This window comes from Chelonoidis abingdonii, chromosome 2 (assembly GCF_003597395.2).
Source record: "Chelonoidis abingdonii isolate Lonesome George chromosome 2, CheloAbing_2.0, whole genome shotgun sequence".
Classification (NCBI taxonomy): domain Eukaryota; kingdom Metazoa; phylum Chordata; order Testudines; family Testudinidae; genus Chelonoidis; species Chelonoidis abingdonii.
Genome location: NC_133770.1, coordinates 73,241,139 through 73,261,797, shown reverse-complemented (window position 1 = coordinate 73,261,797; position 20,659 = coordinate 73,241,139). Strand labels below are relative to the sequence as shown.

The 20,659-nt window shown below is 46.5% G+C and overlaps 1 protein-coding gene across 3 annotated transcripts in view; it reads left to right on the top strand.

Moving 5' to 3' along the window:
• ZNF385D (zinc finger protein 385D) overlaps nt 1-20,659 on the top strand; it is a 419,438-nt gene that overhangs the window by 174,842 nt on the left and 223,937 nt on the right. For 2 of the 3 annotated variants that reach the window (XM_032781181.2, XM_032781179.2), the window contains exon 3: nt 14,753-14,842. The exons of the other annotated variant lie outside the window; for it this stretch is intronic. In XM_032781181.2, coding sequence (XP_032637072.1) covers nt 14,753-14,842 — 90 coding nt within the window. The remainder of the gene's footprint in view (nt 1-14,752; nt 14,843-20,659) is intronic. 3 annotated transcript variants of the gene reach the window in all.

Here is a 20,659-nt window from a genome sequence, read left to right as displayed (position 1 = left end):
TATCTGGGGTGCTGCACCCTAGCAGTACACCCCTCAGTCTCAGGGTCTCCCCTCCCCAGGGAACCCCCACCCTATATCCCCACGTCTCCTCAATCATAGGCTCCTGCCAGTCACCAACTAGCCCCTGCTCCCTGGGGCAGACTGCAGTATAAGCCACTCTTCACAGGCAAGGGGTTTTTGGACCTGCTGCCTTTCTCTGCAACCCAGTACCTCTATGGGGCCTTGGACAAGGCCCTGCAGCCTGGGGAGTTGCCAGCCTGGAGCTCCCCAGCCCCTCTGGCCTTTCCCCAGCCCTGCCTCACTCTAGATACTCTGAGCTTCCCAGCAGCCAGGTCTCCCTCTCTCTCTCTGAAAGCAGAGACAGACTGCTGAGCTCCTGGCTCCCAGCCTCTTATATAGGGCCAGCTGAGGGCTGATTAGGGCTAGGGTGACCAGACGTCCCAATAATTGGGTGGTCTTGGGTCAGGATGCAATTTGTCCCAATATTTCGCTCCACCGGCAGCACTGTTTTTTTTTGTTTTTTTGCTCCCCCCCATGTGTCCCAATATTTTCTTCATCTCTTCTGGTCACCCTTAGGTCACACAATTAGGGCGTGTCCTAGCTGCCGCTGCTTCCTCAATCAGCCTAATAGCTTTTCCCCTGCTACAGCCCTCTCCCAGGACTGTCTTTAAACCTCTCAGGGCAGGAGCGGGTGACCACCCTGCTACAGTGCTTTGTTCTTTTATGGACAAATTTCCAAGAAGAGGCATGAAAATAAGCATCCACGTTCAGCACAGAAAATTTTACAGTCTGACCAAAAGCACCCCTTTGGCACCCTACACGCTAGTGTGATAGCCTGTGTACAAAATATGCCTTGAGAGGTATCATTTTAAAACTAATAACTCACTAGGTCAATAATATCATGGTGAAATATTTGTAGCAACATTATGTAATCCCAGAGGAGATTACCTAGATTTCTGGGGCTCTGTCTTCTAGCAGCTCAGGGAGAGGCACACCATCCCTGGTAGGGAGGGGGAGCCAAGGCAAACTCAAAGTTTGCCCGTTACCCAATAGGGAGTGAGATGCCCTTCCCAGGGAGTTCAGGAAAGGGGAGAAACCATTTTTGAGTCAGTCTGGAGCCAGTCAGTCCTAGGGCAAGGGCAGGACTGGCTGTGTGGGGAGCTGGTGAGTCCCAGGCCTGCTCCCTACACAGCCTGTCCTGCCCTTGTCCTGGCTGGCTCCCCCTCCCTACCAGGGATGGTGTGCCTCTCCCTGAGCTGCCAGTAGACAGATCCCCAGGAATCTAGCTACTCTCCTTCGGGGTTACAATTATAAATTATAAAATCCCACTCTATGGTGTTATTAGCACTTGTTGAAAACTAGACAGTCTGGACTAGGCAAAAGTTGTTCAACAGGTCTGTCCTAAACAAAGGAATGTGTTTTTACCTCAATTTACATAGAAGTAGTAAGCAGGATTCTCCAGACAGCAGGGAGAGGAAATGGCAGGAGAGACAGCAAACTTGTATTTCAGCAAACAGGTAAGAGGAAAAAGCCTGGAGCCTCCTACACCCCCAATCGCCACCTTCACTCTTTGAATCAATTTTGCTTTGAGGGGTAATCCTCAGAAAAATCCATGTCAGAGTTTCACTGGACTATGAGAGAGGAGCCTAAGAAGACAAAGGCACCAGCACTTTTGGGCCACTGGGAAAGATGCTGACCAAGGAAAGGGTCAGTCACCATCTTGCCAGAAGACTGTAGGTGAGAAAGACCATCTTAAACACAACCCAGAACTAAAACTTGATGGAAGCATATTTTCATTTTTATTTTCTTTTAACCATTTTCCACCTTTATCTCCTGTACTTGAATTCATTTAAAATCCTATATTCTTTTGTTAATGAACATGTTGTATTGTTTTTAATCTAAACCAATCCAGTGGTGTGTTTAAACTGAACTGTTTGGTAACTCCAGTTAAGGTTGCAAACTGTTGAATATTGACTCCTTTCAGGAATCATAAACTGCTCAGGAGAGGGCTGGACAGTGCAGAACACACAGTTTAGGGAAAATCTGGGACTTGGAGAGTGTTGGGGGGAGCCTGCAAATGGCAGCCAAGGCTGGTGGAAACCAGAGTGTGACTGGTATGTTCCTGACAGGCTACTGGGGTCACAGATGCTAGACCAGGGCTGAAGCTATATATGAAGCTATATAGCAGGGGGCGGAAACATTTCGGAAATGGTGTGCCGAGTCTTCATTTATTCACTCTAATTTAAGGTTTTGCATGCCAGTCATGCATTTTAACATTTTTAGAAGGTCTCTTTCTATAAGTCTATAATATATAACTAAACTATTGATGTATATAAAGTAAATAAGGTTTTCAAAATGTTTAAGAAGCTTCATTTAAAATTTAATTAAAATGCAGAGCCCCCCGGACCAGTGGCCAGGACCCAGGCAGTGTGAGTGCCACTGAAAATCAGCTTGCATGCCTCATTCGGCACGTGTGCCATAAGTTGCCTTCCCCTGATATATAGAAACACTCAGGAGGTGACTTGCATCCTGTTTGGCTGTTTGCGAGGGGCCCAGGTTGGGAGCTACAACAGCAAAGTATTGTGAGGCACCCCAGAATGTGACATGCACATAAAAAAATATTTTTGAGCACATTTACCTCTTTGAGTGTGTGTATATATTTAGCAATAGTGTTGGTGCCTTTGTTTAAGAATTTGGCCTAAACAACACGCATTTTTATCCATGATGATAAATAAATACAAGATTTGAGATTCTTTCTTCCCTTCCCACAATTTTAAACCACAGTGATTTTGGCTGGTAAATGACACATGGTTAGGAACACATTCATCTCATGTGTCATGGAATGACTCCTAAAATAGAATATTTTTATAGTGTCCATATTCTGTCTGATTTACTTTATCATCCCACCATTTTTTTTAACAAGGAAAGACAGTCCCCAAAGGTTATATGTTGGACATGTACAGTCATACTGAGATTTTAAATTCAAGATTCTCATGCAACTGCTGTTTTTCTTGGCATCTTGCCTTTGGCTCTGCTAATTGTTTGAAGTAATACTGCATAAAAGAGCTAGACAAGTGAAACTTCCAAAATAATTCATAATTAATTGTGCAAAAGATTACATTATATTTGTTTTTAAAGTATATTTTTATTATAAAACAGACATGTTAATCAAATGTTTACTATATGTCAAAAAGCAACATATTAATGGAGTGTCATCCCATAATTCAGGGAATCACAAAGGTAGCTTAAAGCTGCCTTTGCCTCACTTGCACAAGTGTCAGAAATGCGTTAATGACCACAACTGGTGAGGAGTTCAGTTTTTGTGTCTCATCCAAAAGAGTCCCCGACAGCAGAGTGTCCCTAAGCCGATGCTGGGGCATGTCATTGCTTACTTAGAGAAAACGCAAAAAGAACAGGAGTACTTGTGGCACCTTAGAGACTAACAAATTTATTTCAGCATAAGCTTTCGTGGGCTATACCCATACAACTTCCTCAAGAACCCTATATTTTCCTTTGATGCTTTCCCTCCAAGTACTGATCTGACCTGATCTTATTTAGCTAGTGAGATGTGATTAGGCCACAGACTGAGTTGGTATGATCATGGAAGCAGTACGTTTGCTTATGGCAAGTAGAGCTTGATTTTCCTGTTACCTCATCCCAGTCTCTAGATGGTGTCTGAATGTATCAGAGCAGGGAGACTCCTAGAAAGATTTCCCTTGAGTGACCTGCCTCTACTTAGAGGGGTTCTGGCAAGGAGGAGTGGGGCCAAGGATAGGGAGGAAATCACTCTTTGGCCTCCATTTTAAGAGAAGCTTGTGGAGTAGAATACACTGAGATGCTGCTGAGGGGAGCTGGATAGATGAACTGCGCTGTGCCTGCATAAGCCCCACAAAGCACCACTTACCCCATCTCACAGACTCTGCCACCACACTGCAGCATTAAGAGGGAGTCGTGCATGAGGCTCCTGCTGGTTCCTTTATATTTTGTTGTTTTGAGACATTAGCTGTATAATATTTGTTGTACATGTGGTTTAATGTTGTGATCCTAACTGCAAGCTGTCTTTGTTCTGCAGTAGCCACCCTTTGCTGCTAAATGTGCCACCTCATTTCAGAAACATTCTACTTACTGAGCTTTACTGGTTTTGTATCTCCTTTAGAAATTGTATATTTCCCTGGAGATTTCCAGGTGAAGGCACCACACACTAGTCTGTCACCAAAGCTGCAGTTTTAGCCATTGTCATGTCCTGCCAGTGCATTTGAAAAATAACCATTGTGGTGACATTTAGAGCAAAGCCAGCTGAGTACATCTTCCAAAGAAACTGCTCAGGTGCCATTTATGAGAAGTTGCTCCATGTCACAGGCATGGAGTAATAAATAAATAAATAAATTCAGGTATAAACAAGTTTGGAGTTATGAGTTGCAATTGAATTGTGGGGTTGTGGTGACTGTGCGGACAGCTAAGCCTTTATTCCAGTGCTATATTACAAGAGCTGATCACTTCACATCAGTGGTACGATAGCCCTGTATGTAATTCAGTTACCTAAAGAAACTGGTACACTCTGTGGCTTAGAATCATAGATTATTAGGGTTGGAAGGGACCTCAGGAGATCATCTAGTCCAACCCCCTGCTCAAAGCAGGACCAATCCCCAACTAAATCCCCAAATGGCCCTCTCAAGGATTGAACTCACATCCCTGGCTTCTAAGGAAAGACAGTTGCAAGCAACTTTGAAAAAGTCTGCTTGAGGAGAGACTAGAGGAGATCATCACTCATAACACACAGTCTTTGAACTGTGGCTTGCTATAGCAAAAAAAGTCTAAGCATTGTTCTTAATAATGGGTACATGCAGGGTGCTGTGCTTTGTTACAGTAGGCAATAGGTAAATGAATGTCCTATATTCACTTTCTGGCTTGCATTTTGTTTTTGAAATTTACTGATTTGCTGATGGAATAAACTATTACATTATTGGTGCTGCTAGGACTCTGGGATTACAAAGGAAAAAAACCCTAAAGGAGTACTGTTAAGTCTAATCAATGCCCTCCAGGACTGTAGCATCAGCACCTGGAAATAAAATTAGCTATTGTTGGTGTTTGGAAGTAACACGAGAGGTATCTGGAAGAAGAGGGTGACGCTGAGAATGGAAAAGACCAGGGGATAGAGGGCATTGAGAGAGCCTGGGAGAGAGAGGGAAAGGAAGCGAAGGACTTGGATTTGGGATATTTCTCGATCTTTGTACTCAGAGGTTGCTCTCATGGACATTTTTAAATTGCTGTCCTTGTTAGATGCACTTAGGGTATGTCTACACTACAGGATTATTCCGATTTTACATAAACCGGTTTTGTAAAACAGATTGTATAAAGTTGAGTGCACGCGGCCACACAAAGCACAATAATTCGGTGGTGTGCGTCCATGTACCAAGGCTAGCGTCGATTTCTGGAGCGTTGCACTATGGGTAGCTATCCCATAGTTCCCGCAGTCTCCCCCGCCCATTGGAATTCTGGGTTGAGATCCCAATGCATGATGGTGCAAAAAGAGTGTCGCAGGTGATTCTGGGTAAATGTCATCAGTCATTCCTTCCTCCGTGAAAGCAACTGCAGACAATCATTTTGCTCCCTTTTTCCCTGGATTGCCCTGGCAGATGCCATAGCATGGCAACCATGGAGCCCATTTTGCCTTTTGTCACTGTCACCATATGTGTACTGGATGCCGCTGACAGAGGTGGTAGTGCAGCGCTACACAACAGCATTCATTTGCCTTTGCAAGGTAGTAGAGACGGTTGCCAGTTGTCTGCTGTGCCATTGTAAATTGGCGATGAGATGATGGTAATCAGTCGTTCTGTACTGTCTGCTGCTGTCATGGGTGCTCCTGGCTGACCTTCACTGAGGTCGGCCGGGGGCGGAAAGACAAAAATGGGAATGACCCCCTGGGTCATTCCCTCCTTTATGTTGTATCTAAAAATAGAGTCAGTCCTGCCTAGAATATGGGGCAAGTGTAGTAGAGAACCAGTGTACCAGGGAACCAGAGAGCACAGCCACTCCATGTCAGATCCCACAGAAATGATGAGCTGCATGCCATTCTAGGGGGTGTCCCTGCAACAACCCCACCCATTGCTTCCCTCCTCCCCCAACCCTTCTGGGCTACCGTTGCAGGGTCCCCCCATTTGTGTGATGAAGTAATAAAGAATGCAGGAATAAGAAACACTGACTTTTTTTAGTGAGATAAAATGAGGGGGAGGGAGCCTCCAGCTGCTATGATAGTCCAGGCAGGACATTAAACGGTGGGGGGGGAGGAGCCCAGCCTCCCGCTGCTATGATAGTCCAGGGAGTACAGAATCTTTTCTTTAGACATGAAATGTAGGGGGGTTGATGGAGTTCAGCCCCCAGTTGCTATGATGAAGACGATTATCAGCCTTTCTGTACCATCTGCTGGGAATAACTGGGAGTCATTCTCATTTTTACCCAGGTGCCCCTGGCCGACCTCACCTGAGGCCAGCCAGGAGCACTCACGGGATGATGACAAGGATGGCTACCAGTCCTACTGCACTGTACTGTCTGCCACTGGGGAAGGGAGGGGAGAGGATGCTGCTGTTCAGTGCCACAGCACCGCGTCTACCAGCAACATGCAGTAGACATAGAGTGACATTGAAAAAAGTCAAGAAACAATTTTTCTTCTTCGAGTGCTTGCTCATATCCATTCCAATTAGGTGTGCGGACGCCACGTGACGTTCGTCAGAGATTTTTACCCTAGCAACACTCGGTGGGCCGGCTGGGTGCCCCCTGGAGTGGCGCCGCTATAGCGCCGGATATATACCCCGCCCCTCAGTTCTTTCTTACCGCCCTTGTCGGTCATTGGAAATGTGGAGCGCTGCTTTGCTGGTCTCCACATCCCCAGCTTACTCATAGTTCTCTTCTGATCACTGTGTTTATAGTTCGAGTTTTTTCTAGTTATACTTAGTATTAGTGCTTAGTTTTATAGTTAGTGTATATAGTTGAAAGGGGGATCGGGGATTAACCCCTTTCTTCCACCCTGGTGCGGGCCCATGCCCAAGGCACCGGGATTCAAACCATGCTCGGCGTGCCAAAAGCTGATGCTAATAGGGGATCCCCACGACTCCCGCCTCAAGTGCCTAGGGGAATCCCACCTTGTGGACAAGTGCCGCATTTGCAAGTCCTTTAAACCTAGGACAAAGAGAGAGCGGGACTTTCGTTTGAAGCAGCTCCTCATGGAGTCGGAACTTAGTCCCGCAGCAGCGGTACCCAGTGCCCAGCAGGCTGCCTCGGTACGGAGCGTGCCTTCGGCACCGGATCGTCCCGGTACCGAGAGAGACTCTTGGCACCGACCTGTACCGGCACCGCTCCCTTTCCCCGACTGGGAAATGGCATGCCGCTATGACTTCAACCTCCCAGAAGGAGCACTCATCTAAAACGGTTCGCCGGGCACCATCATCTGCTATGGCACCGTCATCCGCAGCGGCACCACCGATAGCTGCTCCTCCTGGGACGGCACCATCGATTCCGATCCCACAAGGGCCGTTGAGTCCGGTGCCTGACAGCTCCCTGCCTCCAGCTGGGGTTGAGCTCATCCTCCCTTCTAAGCCAGAGACCTTCTCTACGGCAAGGGAGCTCATCTCGACGACAGAGCCGATACCTCAACCCCCGGCACCGCCGGTGCGGGTTATTCAATCCATCGGCAAGCTGGCCCTGATAAGGCCTCCATCCTCCGACCCTCCAGAGAGACGTCGTTTCAGATTGCGGTCTCGCAGACACTCTCGATCACGTTGCTCCCGCTCCCGGCACCACTCTGTATCGTGATACCAGTCGCACTCGCGGCGCCGCTCAATATCACGCTCACCAGACAGATACTCCTGGTACCACTTCAGCTCTTGGCACCGATCTTGGTACCGGGTATCTCACAGTTGCTTCAGACGACGGGGCTTGATATCCTGGTCAACCTCCCGGCACCACCGTGGTAGAAGGTCCCAGTCTCGCTCGCGGTACCGCCGCAGCTCCTGGTACCACTCCCCAGTACCGCCCCGGGATCGAGCATCCAGAACGGTGCCATCCTCACAGGGCCTCTTGGCACCTCTGTGGCCTTCGAGACACACTTCAATATTGTCTCAGGCCGGTAGTGCATCATACCATCCCGAGGTTGACTCTGACGTCCCCAGCCACTTTCCAGAGGGACAAAGCCATGAACAAGGCCCTCATTACTGGTCCTTTTGGACACCATGGGCATACCACCAAGCCCAAGGTGCCCTGTCAGTGGCTCCACGCTCCGCCCCCTCAGAACACTGGGTACCGGGAGCAACGGTGAGCCGCCCTTCCCCTACAGGCACGGAGGAAGCTCCAGTTCCATCGGTGGGCACAGAGGTTCCACCTGATCCAGCTGATGCGCCTTCTGTTCACGACCCACCTCAGGACCCATTGGTCCCGGGCCTATCCTCCTCTTCCTCACCTGACGAGGCAGTAGCAGGAACATCCTCCTCAAGCCCTCCACCAATTGATCTTAGGGCCCATCAAGACCTCTTAAGGTGAGTGGCCCAGAACATGAATTTGCAAATGGAGGAGGTCACTGAGGTAGAGGACCTGGTAGTGGACATCTTATCAGCTGATGCACCTACCAGAGTGATGCTCCCGTTCATCCGCACTGTACAAGCCAATGCGGACACCATTTGGCAGTACTCAGCTTCAATTCCACCTACAGCTAAGGGAGTGGAGAGGAAATACATGGTCCCCTCAAAGGGATACGAATACCTCTACACCCATCCACTTCCCTGCTCTCTGGTTGTCCAATTGGTGAACGAATGGGAGCGTCATGGCCAGCAAGCATCAGCTCCTAAGGCGAAGGAGGCTAAGCGCATGGACCTCCGAGGCCGCAAAATATACTCGGCTGGGGGCCTCCAACTTAGGGTGGCGAATCAGCAAGCCCTCCTAAGTTGGTACAATTTTAACACCTGGGTATCAGTGGGGAAGTTTACAGAGCTTCTTCCCCAGGAGTCCCGTCCGGAGTTTATGGCCCTGCTCGAAGACGGTAAAAAGGTGGGAAGAACCTCCCGCCAGGCCTCTCTGGATGCAGCAGACTCGGCGGCCAGAACTCTGGCAACTGGAGTGATGATGAGGCGTATCTCCTGGCTCCAGGCTTCAGCTCTTCCTCCTGAATTGCAGCAAACCATTCAGGATTTACCCCTCGAGGGACAGGGCCTCTTCTCCAACAAAACCGACCCCAAGTTACAAAGCCTTAAGGACAATCGGGTCATAATGCGCACATTGGGCATGCACACGCCAGTGACCCAACAAAGGTCCTTCCGGGCCCACCCATACCGCTCGTACAACCAGGCTAGAACGCGTCAGGGTAACATCAGACGGCGCGGCAGAGGGAATCGGCACAGGCAGTCTGGCCCTCAAGGATCCCAAAATCAAATGCCTCCTAAACTGCCAACGGGGCCTAAGCAAAATTTTGATGGGATGCCCGAGGTCGGCCCACCAGTTATCCTACTGGATCCTTCTCCCTCCTTTTTCAGTCACCTCTCCCATTTCCTCTCTGCCTGGTCCCAACTAACCTCCGATCGTTGGGTCCTTCGCACGGTGAAATTGGGATACCATCTACAGTTTATTTCAACCCCTGCCTCCCACTCTCCCTACCCGTCCCTCTTCAGGGACCCCTCTCACGAGCAATTCCTCTGGCAAGAGGTCCAGGCACTCCTAAAGCTGGGAGCCATAGAGGAGGTGCCGAAAGACATGAGGGACAAGGGGTTCTATTCCCGTTACTTTTTAATCCCCAAGGCAAAGGGAGGTCTACGACCAATCCTAGACTTGCGAGAACTCAACAAATTCCTGATAAAGTTGAAGTTTTGCATGGTATCCCTGGGGACCATCATCCCATCCCTGGATCCGGGAGACTGGTTTGCTGCCCTCGACATGAAGGACGCGTATTTCCACATCGCCATTAATCCACCACACAGGCGGTATCTCCGTTTTGTGGTAAACCATCAACATTTTCAGTTCACGGTTCTTCCCTTTGGCCTTGCTACAGCTCCAAGGGTCTTCACCAAATGCATGGCTGTAGTAGCTGCTTTCCTCAGGAGTCGTCGAGTTCATGTCTTTCCATATCTCGACGATTGGCTTATTGGAGGGACTTCTCGGTTACAAGTATCGCAGCACGTGTGCATCGTCAGAGACCTCTTCGGGAGCCTAGGTCTCATGATCAACGCAGAAAAGTCTACTCTCACGCCCACGCAGAGAATAGACTTCATCGGGGCTGTTCTGGACTCCACTTTGGCCAGGAACTCCCACCCCGAGCCTCGTTTTCAAACAATGGCTTCATTAATTCACAGTCTTCAATCCTTTCCGACAACGTCGGTCGGGTCTTGTCTCGGCTTAGTAGGTCACATGGCCTCCTGCACCTTTGTGACCAAGTACGCGAGACTGCGTCTCTGTCCCTTCCAAACCTGGCTGGCTTCAGTATATCGTCCACACAGGGACAGTCTGGATTCAGTGCCCACTATCCCCAGGAAAGTTCTCGACTCCCTGACTTGGTGGTTAGACCCCTCTCTGGTCTGCGGAGGAATGCCATTCCACCCACCACAACCCTCGGTAGCCCTAACCACAGATGCGTCATCTCTGGGTTGGGGTGCCCATCTCGGGAGTCGTCACACTCACACACTATGGTTGCCCCAAGAGCTGTCCCTACACATCAACGTGAGGGAACTGAGAGCAGTCCACTTAGCATGCCAGGTGTATCGGGACCATCGGGACAACACAACGGCCATGTTTTACATAAACAAGCAGGGCAGAGCACGTTCCTCTCTCCTCTGTCAAGAAGCCATCCACCTCTGGTAATTTTGCATAGCCCACTCTATCGATCTGGTAGTGTCCTTTCTCCCAGGAGTCCAGAACACTCTGGCAGATCACCTCAGCAGGTCCTTCCTGTCTCACGAGTGGTCAGTACGCCCGGATGTCATCCATTCTGTTTTCCAGAGGTGGGCTTTTCCCCACTTAGACCTCTTTGCCTCTCGAGAGAACAGGAAGTGTCAGGTGTTCTGCTCCTTCCAAGGACGCTCCCCGGGCTCCCTCTCAGACGCATTCCTGATCCCGTGGAACAGGCACCTACTTTATGCTTTCCCACCATTTCCGCTCATCCACAGAGTCCTGCTCAAGCTCCACAGGGACAGAGTCCACTTGATCCTCATTGCTCCAGTTTGGCCGAGGCAGCATTGGTACACCCTGTTGTTCGACCTCTCAGTGGCAGACCCGATCTCCCTGCCACTCTGGCCGGACCTCATTACACAGGACTTTGGCAGGCTTCACCATCTGGACCTGCAGTCCCTTCATCTGACAGCATGACTGCTAGGTGGTTGAGTCAGTCGGAACTGCGTTGTTCTGCTTCAGTACAACAGGTGCTCTTGGGCAGCAAGAAGCCTTCCACGAAGGCAACATATCTTGCCAAGTGGAAGCATTTTTCTCACTGGTGTGCTCAGAATAACTTGATCCCCGGACAGGTTTCTGTTCCCATTCTCCTGGATTACCTATGGTCCCTCAAGGAGCTGGGCCTGGCAGTCTCTTCTGTTAAGGTGCATCTGGCAGCTATTTCAGCCTTCCATCAAGGGGAAAGTGGCACCTCAATGGTTTCCAGGTTCCTTAAGGGATTGGATCAGTTGTACCCTCAACTCAGACGCCCGACTCCTACCTGGGATCTCAACCTGGTGCTATCCAAGCTCATGGGTTCCCCTTTCGAGCCTCTAGCCACCTGCTCGTTGCTGTACCTCTCCTGGAAGACAGCCTTCCTTGTCGCTATCACCTTGGCAAGACGAGTGTCAGAGCTTCGTGCTTTGACTGTGGATCCCCCATATACAGTATTCCACAAGGACAAGGTACAGCTGCGACCACATCCGGCATTCCTACCTAAAGTGGTGTCTGCCTTTCACGTTAATCAAGACATCTTCCTCCCAGTTTTCTTCCCGAAGCCCCATTCATCACCTCGGGAACAACTGCATACCTTAGATGTCCGTAGGGCTCTCGCCTTTTATATCGAGAGAACCAAACCCTTCCGAGGTCACCCCAGCTCTTTGTAGCTGTGGCAGAACGGATGAAAGGCATGCCGGTCTCTTCCCAAAGGATTTCATCTTGGGTGACATCATGCATCCGAACATGCTATGACTTGGTTCACATTCCAGCTAGCCATCTCACCGCCCATTCTACTTGTGCCCAAGCCTCATCTGCAGCCTTTCTGGCTCATGTCCCCATCCAAGAAATATGTCGTGCTGCTACCTGGTCTTCCATTCACACCTTTGCCTCACACTGTGCACTGGTTCAGCAGTCCAGAGATGATGCAGCCTTTGGCTCAGCAGTTTTGCATTCCGCAACGTCTCACTCCGACCACACCGCCTAGGTAAGGCTTGGGAATCATCTAACTGGAATGGATATGAGCAAGCACTCGAAGAAGAAAAGACGGTTACTCACCTTTGTAACTGTAGTTCTTCGAGATGTTTTGCTCATCCATTCCACACCCGCCCTCCTTCCCCACTGTCAGAGTAGCTGGCAAGAAGGAACTGGGGGGTGATTGGGCCAGCAGGGGTATATATCTGGCGCCATAGCGGCACCACTCCAGGGGGTGCCCAGCCGGCCCACTGAGTGTTGCTAGGGTAAAAATCTCTGACGAACATGCACGCGGTGCGTGCACACCTAACTGGAATGGATATGAGCAACACATCTTGAAGAACAACAGTTACAAAGGTGAGTAACCGTCTTTTCCCCCTTTTCTTTCACGGGGGGGAGGAGGAGTAAATTGACGAGATATACCCTGAACCACCCCGGACAATCTGTTTGACCCTACAGGCATTGGGAGCTCAGCTAAGAATGAAAATGCTTTTCAGAGACTGCGGGGACTGTGGGATAGCTGGAGTCCTCAGTCCCCCCTCCCTTCCTCCATGAGCATCCATTTGATTCTTTGGCTTTCCGTTACACTTGTCACACGGCACTGTGCTGTGGACTCTGTGTCATAGCCTGGAGATTTTTTTAAAATGCTTTGGCATTTCGTCATCTTTAATGGAGCTCTGATAGAACAGATTTGTCTCCCCATACAGCGATCAGATCCAGTATCTCCCGTACGGTCCATGCTGAAGCTCTTTTTGGATTTGGGACTGCATGGCCATCCGTGCTGATCAGTAGCTCCATGCTGGGCAAACAGGAAATGCAATTCAAAAGTTCGCGGGGCTTTTCCTGTCTACCTGGCCAGTGTATCCGAGTTTAGATTGCTGTCCAGAGCGGTCACAATGGTGCACTGTGGGATACCGCCCGGAGGCCAATACTGTCGATTTGCGGCACACTAACCCTAATCCGATATGGTAATACCGATTTCAGTGCTACTCCTCTTGTTGGGGAGGAGTACAGAAACCGGTTTAAAGAGCCCTTTATATGGATATAAAGGGCCTCATCGTGTGGATGGGTGCAGTGTTAAATCGGTTTAACGCTGCTAAAATCGGTTTAAATGCATAGTGTAGATCAGGCCTTAGTGAAACAGTGGAGAAAAAAGACATACATAGGATGTTTTAAACTTGCTTCACTATTATAAAGCTCTTACACTTTCAGAAAATTATTTAAAATAAAAATGTTAAGCATTTTAACTATAAAAAATGTAATATGATTTATTTGGAAGCTACTTTGTTCTCTCACTACCTACTCACCACCTTCCACCCACCTTATTCTCTCTCAGTTGACTTATTCTCTCTTTGCTGCAGTTGTGTCTGCTTGAAATCCAAATCTGTTTTTCAGCTTAATTTGCAAAAAGAAAAATAGGAAATTATCCCACGTCATGTTGAAAACATGTCTCAAACTGCACTAAAATGAGTACCGAAGTAAAAATAGCTCATGCCTTTGAAAGGGAGTCGCAGTTATGAAAAGAATGGAAAACTCCGCTCCAGGGTGCCAATTCTTACTTGGTGTAAATTATCAACTCAAGATGTGCCCCTAGAAAAGCTTACCAGATGAAAAAGTTGCCCTTAAGTTTCCATCCACAAAGAGAAATGCATGTACTCTTAATCTTAAATGTATGTAGAGAACACACAGTGTGTATCTCCCTTCTAGGCAGCAGCAGCAGCAAAAAATGCTTAGTGTCTTTTCAGACAGGCAGAGTTAGGAATGTAAAGGCAATAGTGTTAAAAAACTGGCCATTTCAAATGACACATGGTTACGCCAAAGCTGTGAATCTGAGGTGTTATTTTATTGTTTCTACCCTAAGGTGCAGTTTAGTTAGAAAATGTTGTTATTGGTTTCAGAAATATTCCCCATAGCTGACACTTCGCAAAACATTGGAAATTTTTGAAACGACTTAATGCACTCAATTTTCTTTTAGGGGGCTGCTCTGATAGGGAAGAGGTTTGCCATATAAATTGATGGTGACCCTAAGGATGGAGAGCTCTGTATATGTAATGCTAAATTTAGTGTCCTTCAAGTAGTTCAGGTGAGAGTATTAGAAAACAAAGTTTTGTGGCTAATACATATCCTTAGTTACACATTAAAAATTTATTAGCATTTCACTTAAAATATAATGAAAGAAGATCCAATTAATTTTGATCAAATACATGTTTTCTCCTTTCTCAGTTAAACACGACAGTGGTACAGGCTCACCGATTGGTAGCTCAAAAGGACATACAAAGTTTAATGTTTAGTCAATTAAGTGATCTGATTACCTTAGATTAAAAATCACACTGAGTATTATTTACGTGACTTTATATTTCTTGTCTTGCCCCCCAAAAAGATGCTATACCGTGGTTGTGCCTGTTACTTAAACCTACCTATATGTGAAGCAGTATACACCAGAAAACGGGTTGTAGAGAAGAACCTCAAGGTTAGTAATTAAAGATGTACTTAAAATATATTCAGGCTCTCTATAAATTACAGTGATTAATTAGTAATGCAAGACACTCCTGATGTTAGTTACAAGTATTAGCTGGGCTTCTTTTAATATTTGTTTTTATTTTAAAAAAAGAGCAGTAATAATCTTTATTTTAGTCTTTGTCTATTACTAAGTGGTCTTTGAGTCTTGAATCCAATCAGGGATTTTACATTAGATTTTTTTCAGGCAGACATCTGTCAAATAGTTTTTAGATGATTGCTACTAGTGACTTGTGACTTTTCAGGACTTCTGTGATTGTAAAGAATTTACTTTATACTGTAAATAAAAAGGCAGAGGCAGCTTTCAGCATACTTGAATACATCGGATGCTAATCACTATTAAAGAAGGTTTAATATAAATCAGTTTGTTTTGAAGTTGTCAGTGTTTTAGGAATTGTCCCACTTGATTTTTTTTCTCCCTTTCCTTACAGGATTTCAAAGCTATTTCATGCAATCTTCTCAGCCATAATTCTATATTTCAAATATCCACAGGAAAAATAGTCAGGATCAGGCCAAATATACATTTCTGAGTTCAGGGACCTGTTTCTCCTCTTCCTAACCCATTTTATTACAGTGTTATAACATCATTTACTTCAGTTTAAATACTCTGGACTATTACTGGTGTGGAATGAGACTCAGACTCTGTATATTAACAAAATTAAAAATTATGTACCCAAGGAAGGATACTCTTATTAGTGATTAATCCTCAAAGGACTTGGTGCTTCCATTTGCACAACAGTTTTCAGTCCTGCAATAAGCTCCATGCAGGCAGACACTGAAGTCAATAGTGCACCATCCAGGTACAGGAGGTCCATCTTTACAGAGCTTATTGCAGGACTGGGGAGATAGTTTGGATGCTGTTTAAAGCTGACCCAGATCTTTAGGTAATAAATTGAGCTGTGAATTTAGTATGCATGTAGTTTCTTGTGAGATTTCCAGTAGGTCTTTTCTGGCTTTGTCTGGATCAGGTATACCACAAGAATAGGCTTTTGTACATTATTTTTCCTCTGGGCCAGGAAGTGCTGAGGTACGTAGAAGCAAAGAAGATCTTTGAGGTTACCTCATAGGTTCAGTAAATATGAAGTTTTAGGCTAAAATTCATGTTGGGGCTTAATTTATATGAACAAGTTCAGCCATCACTAATTGTTTGTGAGGCACAGAATAACTTTTAAAATGCACTGCTGATCTCCTTTGCTTATGTCCTCATAGTTCTTCTATTTTGGCGTAACATAATCAGCACTTATTTTTTCTTCATCAAGTGATTGCTAGATGAATCTCCTTTTCTAATACATTATAAAGAATGCTAAATACTTTTAGTAGAAAATTCTTAAGAAACAGTTTTCTTATAGGCAGCACCATGATCTGTGTGTTGATCTCAAGCATGGGATCCAGGAACTCAGGAGAACTGGAGGACATTTTTTGGAGTTTATTCACTGAAAAACGTCATTTTGTGTTGACCAAAACTATTCCCAGATTTGACACAAATCTGTGTAATAGTTTCAGACCAAAAAAAGTGTCTGGGGCTAGATTCACTGGAGGACTCAGGTACCATTCACAAAACTGGAGGAGGGGGCAGTGCTACCACCACCCTTATGCCCAGGGCACTCACCTGGGATATGGGAGACCCAGGTTCAAATTCTCTTCCAGATGAATGGCCTAACCACCAGCATGTTGGCTATTCGGGGGGAGGGTTCTCTCTAACTCTCCTATTGGAGCTGTTCCATTTTGTATAAATATTTATGGAGCAGGGACACAAACTTGGAATTCCCACATACCAAGTGAGTGCCCTAGCCACCAAGATATAGATTCTCTGTCTGTATGGTCCAATGACTATTCAAGATGTTATATAAAGTGGAGCAGATCTAGCAGGAGAGAGAGAGAGACCCATTTCAGAATAGCCAATATGTTGGTGGTTAGGGCCCTCTCACCAGGGAGCAGGGCCCTGCTCAATAGCAGAGATTTCAACATGGGTCTCTCACATCCTAATGAGTGTCCTAGCCACCATGCCTTTGAGTGTAAGGGATCGGAGGTTGGCAGGGGGAATACTACCTACCCACAAGCTCTTCTGGTTTCATTAATCTGATCTTTCATTTCCTTTATGGGTTGGTTGGTTGGCTGGTTTTTAGTTTAAAATGCCCTGAAATCAAACAAAATGTTTTGGGTCAAACTAAATTTCTCAACTTCTTAGTATGCCAAAAATTCTGAATTATTTCATGTTTGCTTTGAAACCATTTTTTCTCCTCATTTGTTTTAGAACTGCCAGCAAACCAAAAAATTACTTATTCGCCCAGCTCTGCTCCTGACTATGTGACCTCTCGCATTTCACTAAGATCCAAATTCTGCCCCCTTCTCTGCAAGGCCCTACATTGAGAGGTGCCTGTAAAATAGGCAGCCAGAGGGTAGAGCTAGCAAATCTTTTGCTATACAGCTCCTGTAAACCCCTGCATAATGGGGCACGAGAACTGCAGAGGCTATTCCAGCTCTGCAGATTCCTGCAGATAATGCTTCCACCTTAATCTTTGGAGGTCTTTAGGGCTCAGCCCATCTACTCAGTCTGACTTTTGAAACAGGATTTTTTTCCCTTTAAGCTCTCTGCTTCAGTTTCCTCATTTATAAAGGGGGATACGAATCATTATGTGCCCTGACGGATATTCTAAAAAGTTTTGAAAATGTAAAGTGTTATGGGAGTCACAAGGGTTACAAATAATTACAAATGTGCATTGTGAAAATATCATATTCCTCTCTAATATAGGTCTTTAAGTTAGAAAAAAATCAGTCGATAAAACTTAAAATAAATGATAAATGATGCCTGAGTTACGCGATCACTTGACTTCTACAGTTTGGCTTGCAGAGCTATCACAATTTAAATTTGCAAAGAAGCTTTTCCAAGCTGATACCCATACAATACTTATTTTTAAAATTGATATACCCAGTTAAAAATGTGGGACAAGGCATGATCCAGAACCCTACATTCTTGCTTAAATTGAATCCAAAACAGAACATCACTTCATTGGTCCATCTCTAGTTCAGACCTTCAGAAATATTTGGATAAATGTCAAAAGTTTTGTCCCTAGCTGAACTTTATCTAGGCTGATTCAGTCCGACTGTTTACAGTATCTGCCCTTCCCAGCAAGTTTAAAACAGTTCTCCCCATAAACCTATCCTTGTCTCTTGCGCCGAGATACTTCCCCAGAAGGATGCCTTTCTGATAACTGAGCTTTTCCTAAGGCCTGGTCTATACTACACATTTAAACTGATTTTAGCAGTGTTAAACCGATTTAACGCTGCACCCGTCCACTCAATGAGGCCCTTTATATCCATATAAAGGGCTCTTTAAACTGGTTTCTGTACTTCTCCCCGATGAGAGGAGTAGCACTGAAATCGGTATTGCCATATCGGATTAGGGTTAGTGTGGCCGCAAATCGACAGTATTGGCCTCCGGGCGGTATCCCACAGTGCACCATTGTGACCGCTCTGGACAGCAACCTGAACTCAGATGCACTACCCAGATAGACAGGAAAAGCCCTGCGAACTTTTGAATTTCATTTCTTTAAATCTTGAGAAAAGTTACTAAGATTTTCAAATGTCTGCCTAAATTTATGATCGATAACCTAAGCGACCGGATCTCTTTTCAGGAAATGCTTGTGAAAATTCAGTGTTCAAAATCAGGACATTTTATTTAGGATCTAAAATATGACCTAGTTGCCCCACTTAAAGGTCCAAGGTTTGAAAAAAAAAAACAAGCAGGACTGGCTCACCTCAAAGGAACATTTTATTTTTAACCTGGGGCCCACAGGTGAGGCAAATATTGACATAAGGAGAGGCTGGAGCTTTCTCAGCTAGCATATAACACAACATATTTGCTACCTAATATCAGGGTTTGCTCTGTTCAGGAGGGACTGACCATCACCACATGTAAGAAGGACTTACAGGGAGAGACTGCGCCCAGGCTGAAACCACTTGTGAATTTCAGGGTATGCTACACTATGGGATTATTCGTTTTACATAAAACTGGTTTTGTAAAACAGTATTATATAAAAGTCGAGTGCATGCGGCCCACACTAAGCACATTAATTGGTGGTGTGCGTCCCACTGTACCGAGGCTAGCCGCGATTTCTGGAGCACTGCACTGTGGGTAGCTAAAATTCCCCCCCGGTAAAGGCCTATTCCATAGCGTTTTCCCGCAGTCTCCCCACCCATTGGAATTCTGGTTGAGATCCCAATGCATTGATTGGCCGCAAAAACAGTTGTCGCAACCCGTGATTTCTGGGGTAAATGTTGTCAGTCATTCCTTCTCATGAAAGCAATGGCAGACATCATTTCGTGACCTTTTTCCCTGGATTGCCCTGGCAGACGCCATAACACGGCCAACCGTGGAGCCTGTTTCAGGTTTTTTTTTTACTGTCACCTATGTCTACTGGACGTTGCTACAGGCGCCTTGGTACTGACAGCGCTACACACAGCAGCATCATTTGCCTTTGCAAGACAGCGAGTTTGGTTTAATTCAGTCGTTCTGTACCATCTGCTGCTGTCAATGGGTGCCCCTGGCTAGGTCAGCGGGGCCGCAAAGACAAAAATGTGGAATGACTCCCCCGAGTCAATTCCCTCCTTTATTATGGTATAACTAAAAATAAGTCAGTCCGCCTAGAATATGGGCAAGTGTACGTAGAGAACCAGAGTAGCAACAGCCGCTCCATGTCAATCCGGCAGAAATGATGCCAATTCTAGGGGTGTCACTGCCAACAACCCACCCGTTGCCTTCCATGCTACCCCAATCCCTCCTCTGGCTTACTGGTTGCAAGTGTTCCCCAGTTTGTGTGATGAAAGTAAAAATGATAAATGTCAGGGAATAAGAAACACTGAACTTGTTAGTAAGAAAAATGGGGCGGAGCAGGCCCCAGCTGCTATGATAGTCCAGGCAGGACATTAAATGGTGGAGGGAGAGGATGCCCAGTCCTCCCGCTGGCTATGATTAGTCCAGAAGTACAGGAATCTTTTCTGTACACAGGAAAGGAGGGGGATGATGAGAGCCAAGCCCAGTTGCTATGATGAAGACTTTTAACCAGCTGTTCTGTACATTCTACTGGGAATGATCGTGGAGTCATTCCCATTTTTTAGCAGGCGCCCCGGCGAACCTCACCTTGAGGCCATGCCAGGAGCATTCACGGGATGAATGATACAGACGGTTAACAGTCCTAACTGCACTCGTACCTATGTTGCCACCAGGAAGGGAGGAGAGATGATGCTTGCCTGTTCACTGCCCCCAGCACTGTGTCTACGCAAGCAGCATGCAAGTAGACATACACTGGTGACATTGAAAAAAGTCAACAAACCAATTTTTTCCTTTCTTTAAGGTGGGGGGAGAAATTGACGAGCTATTCCCTGAACCACCCCGGACAATCTGTGACCCCTACAGGCATTGAAGCTCAGCCAAGAATGAAAATATTTTTCGGAGACTGCTGGGGACTGTGCGGATAGCTGAGATCCTCAGGCCCCCCTCCCTTCTCCTTGGAGCATCCATTGAATTCTTTGGCTTCCGTCAAGTCATGCAGCACTGTGCTGTGGACTCTGTATCATAGCCTGGAAGATTTTTTAAAATACATTGCGATTTTCGTACTTCTATTACGGAGCTCTGATAAGAACAGATTTGTCTCCCCATACAGCGGTCAGATCCAGTTATCTCCCGTATCGGTCCTGCTGAAGCTCTTTTTGGATTTGGGAACTGCATGGTCCATCCGTGCTGATCAGAGCTCCATGCTGCGGCAAACAG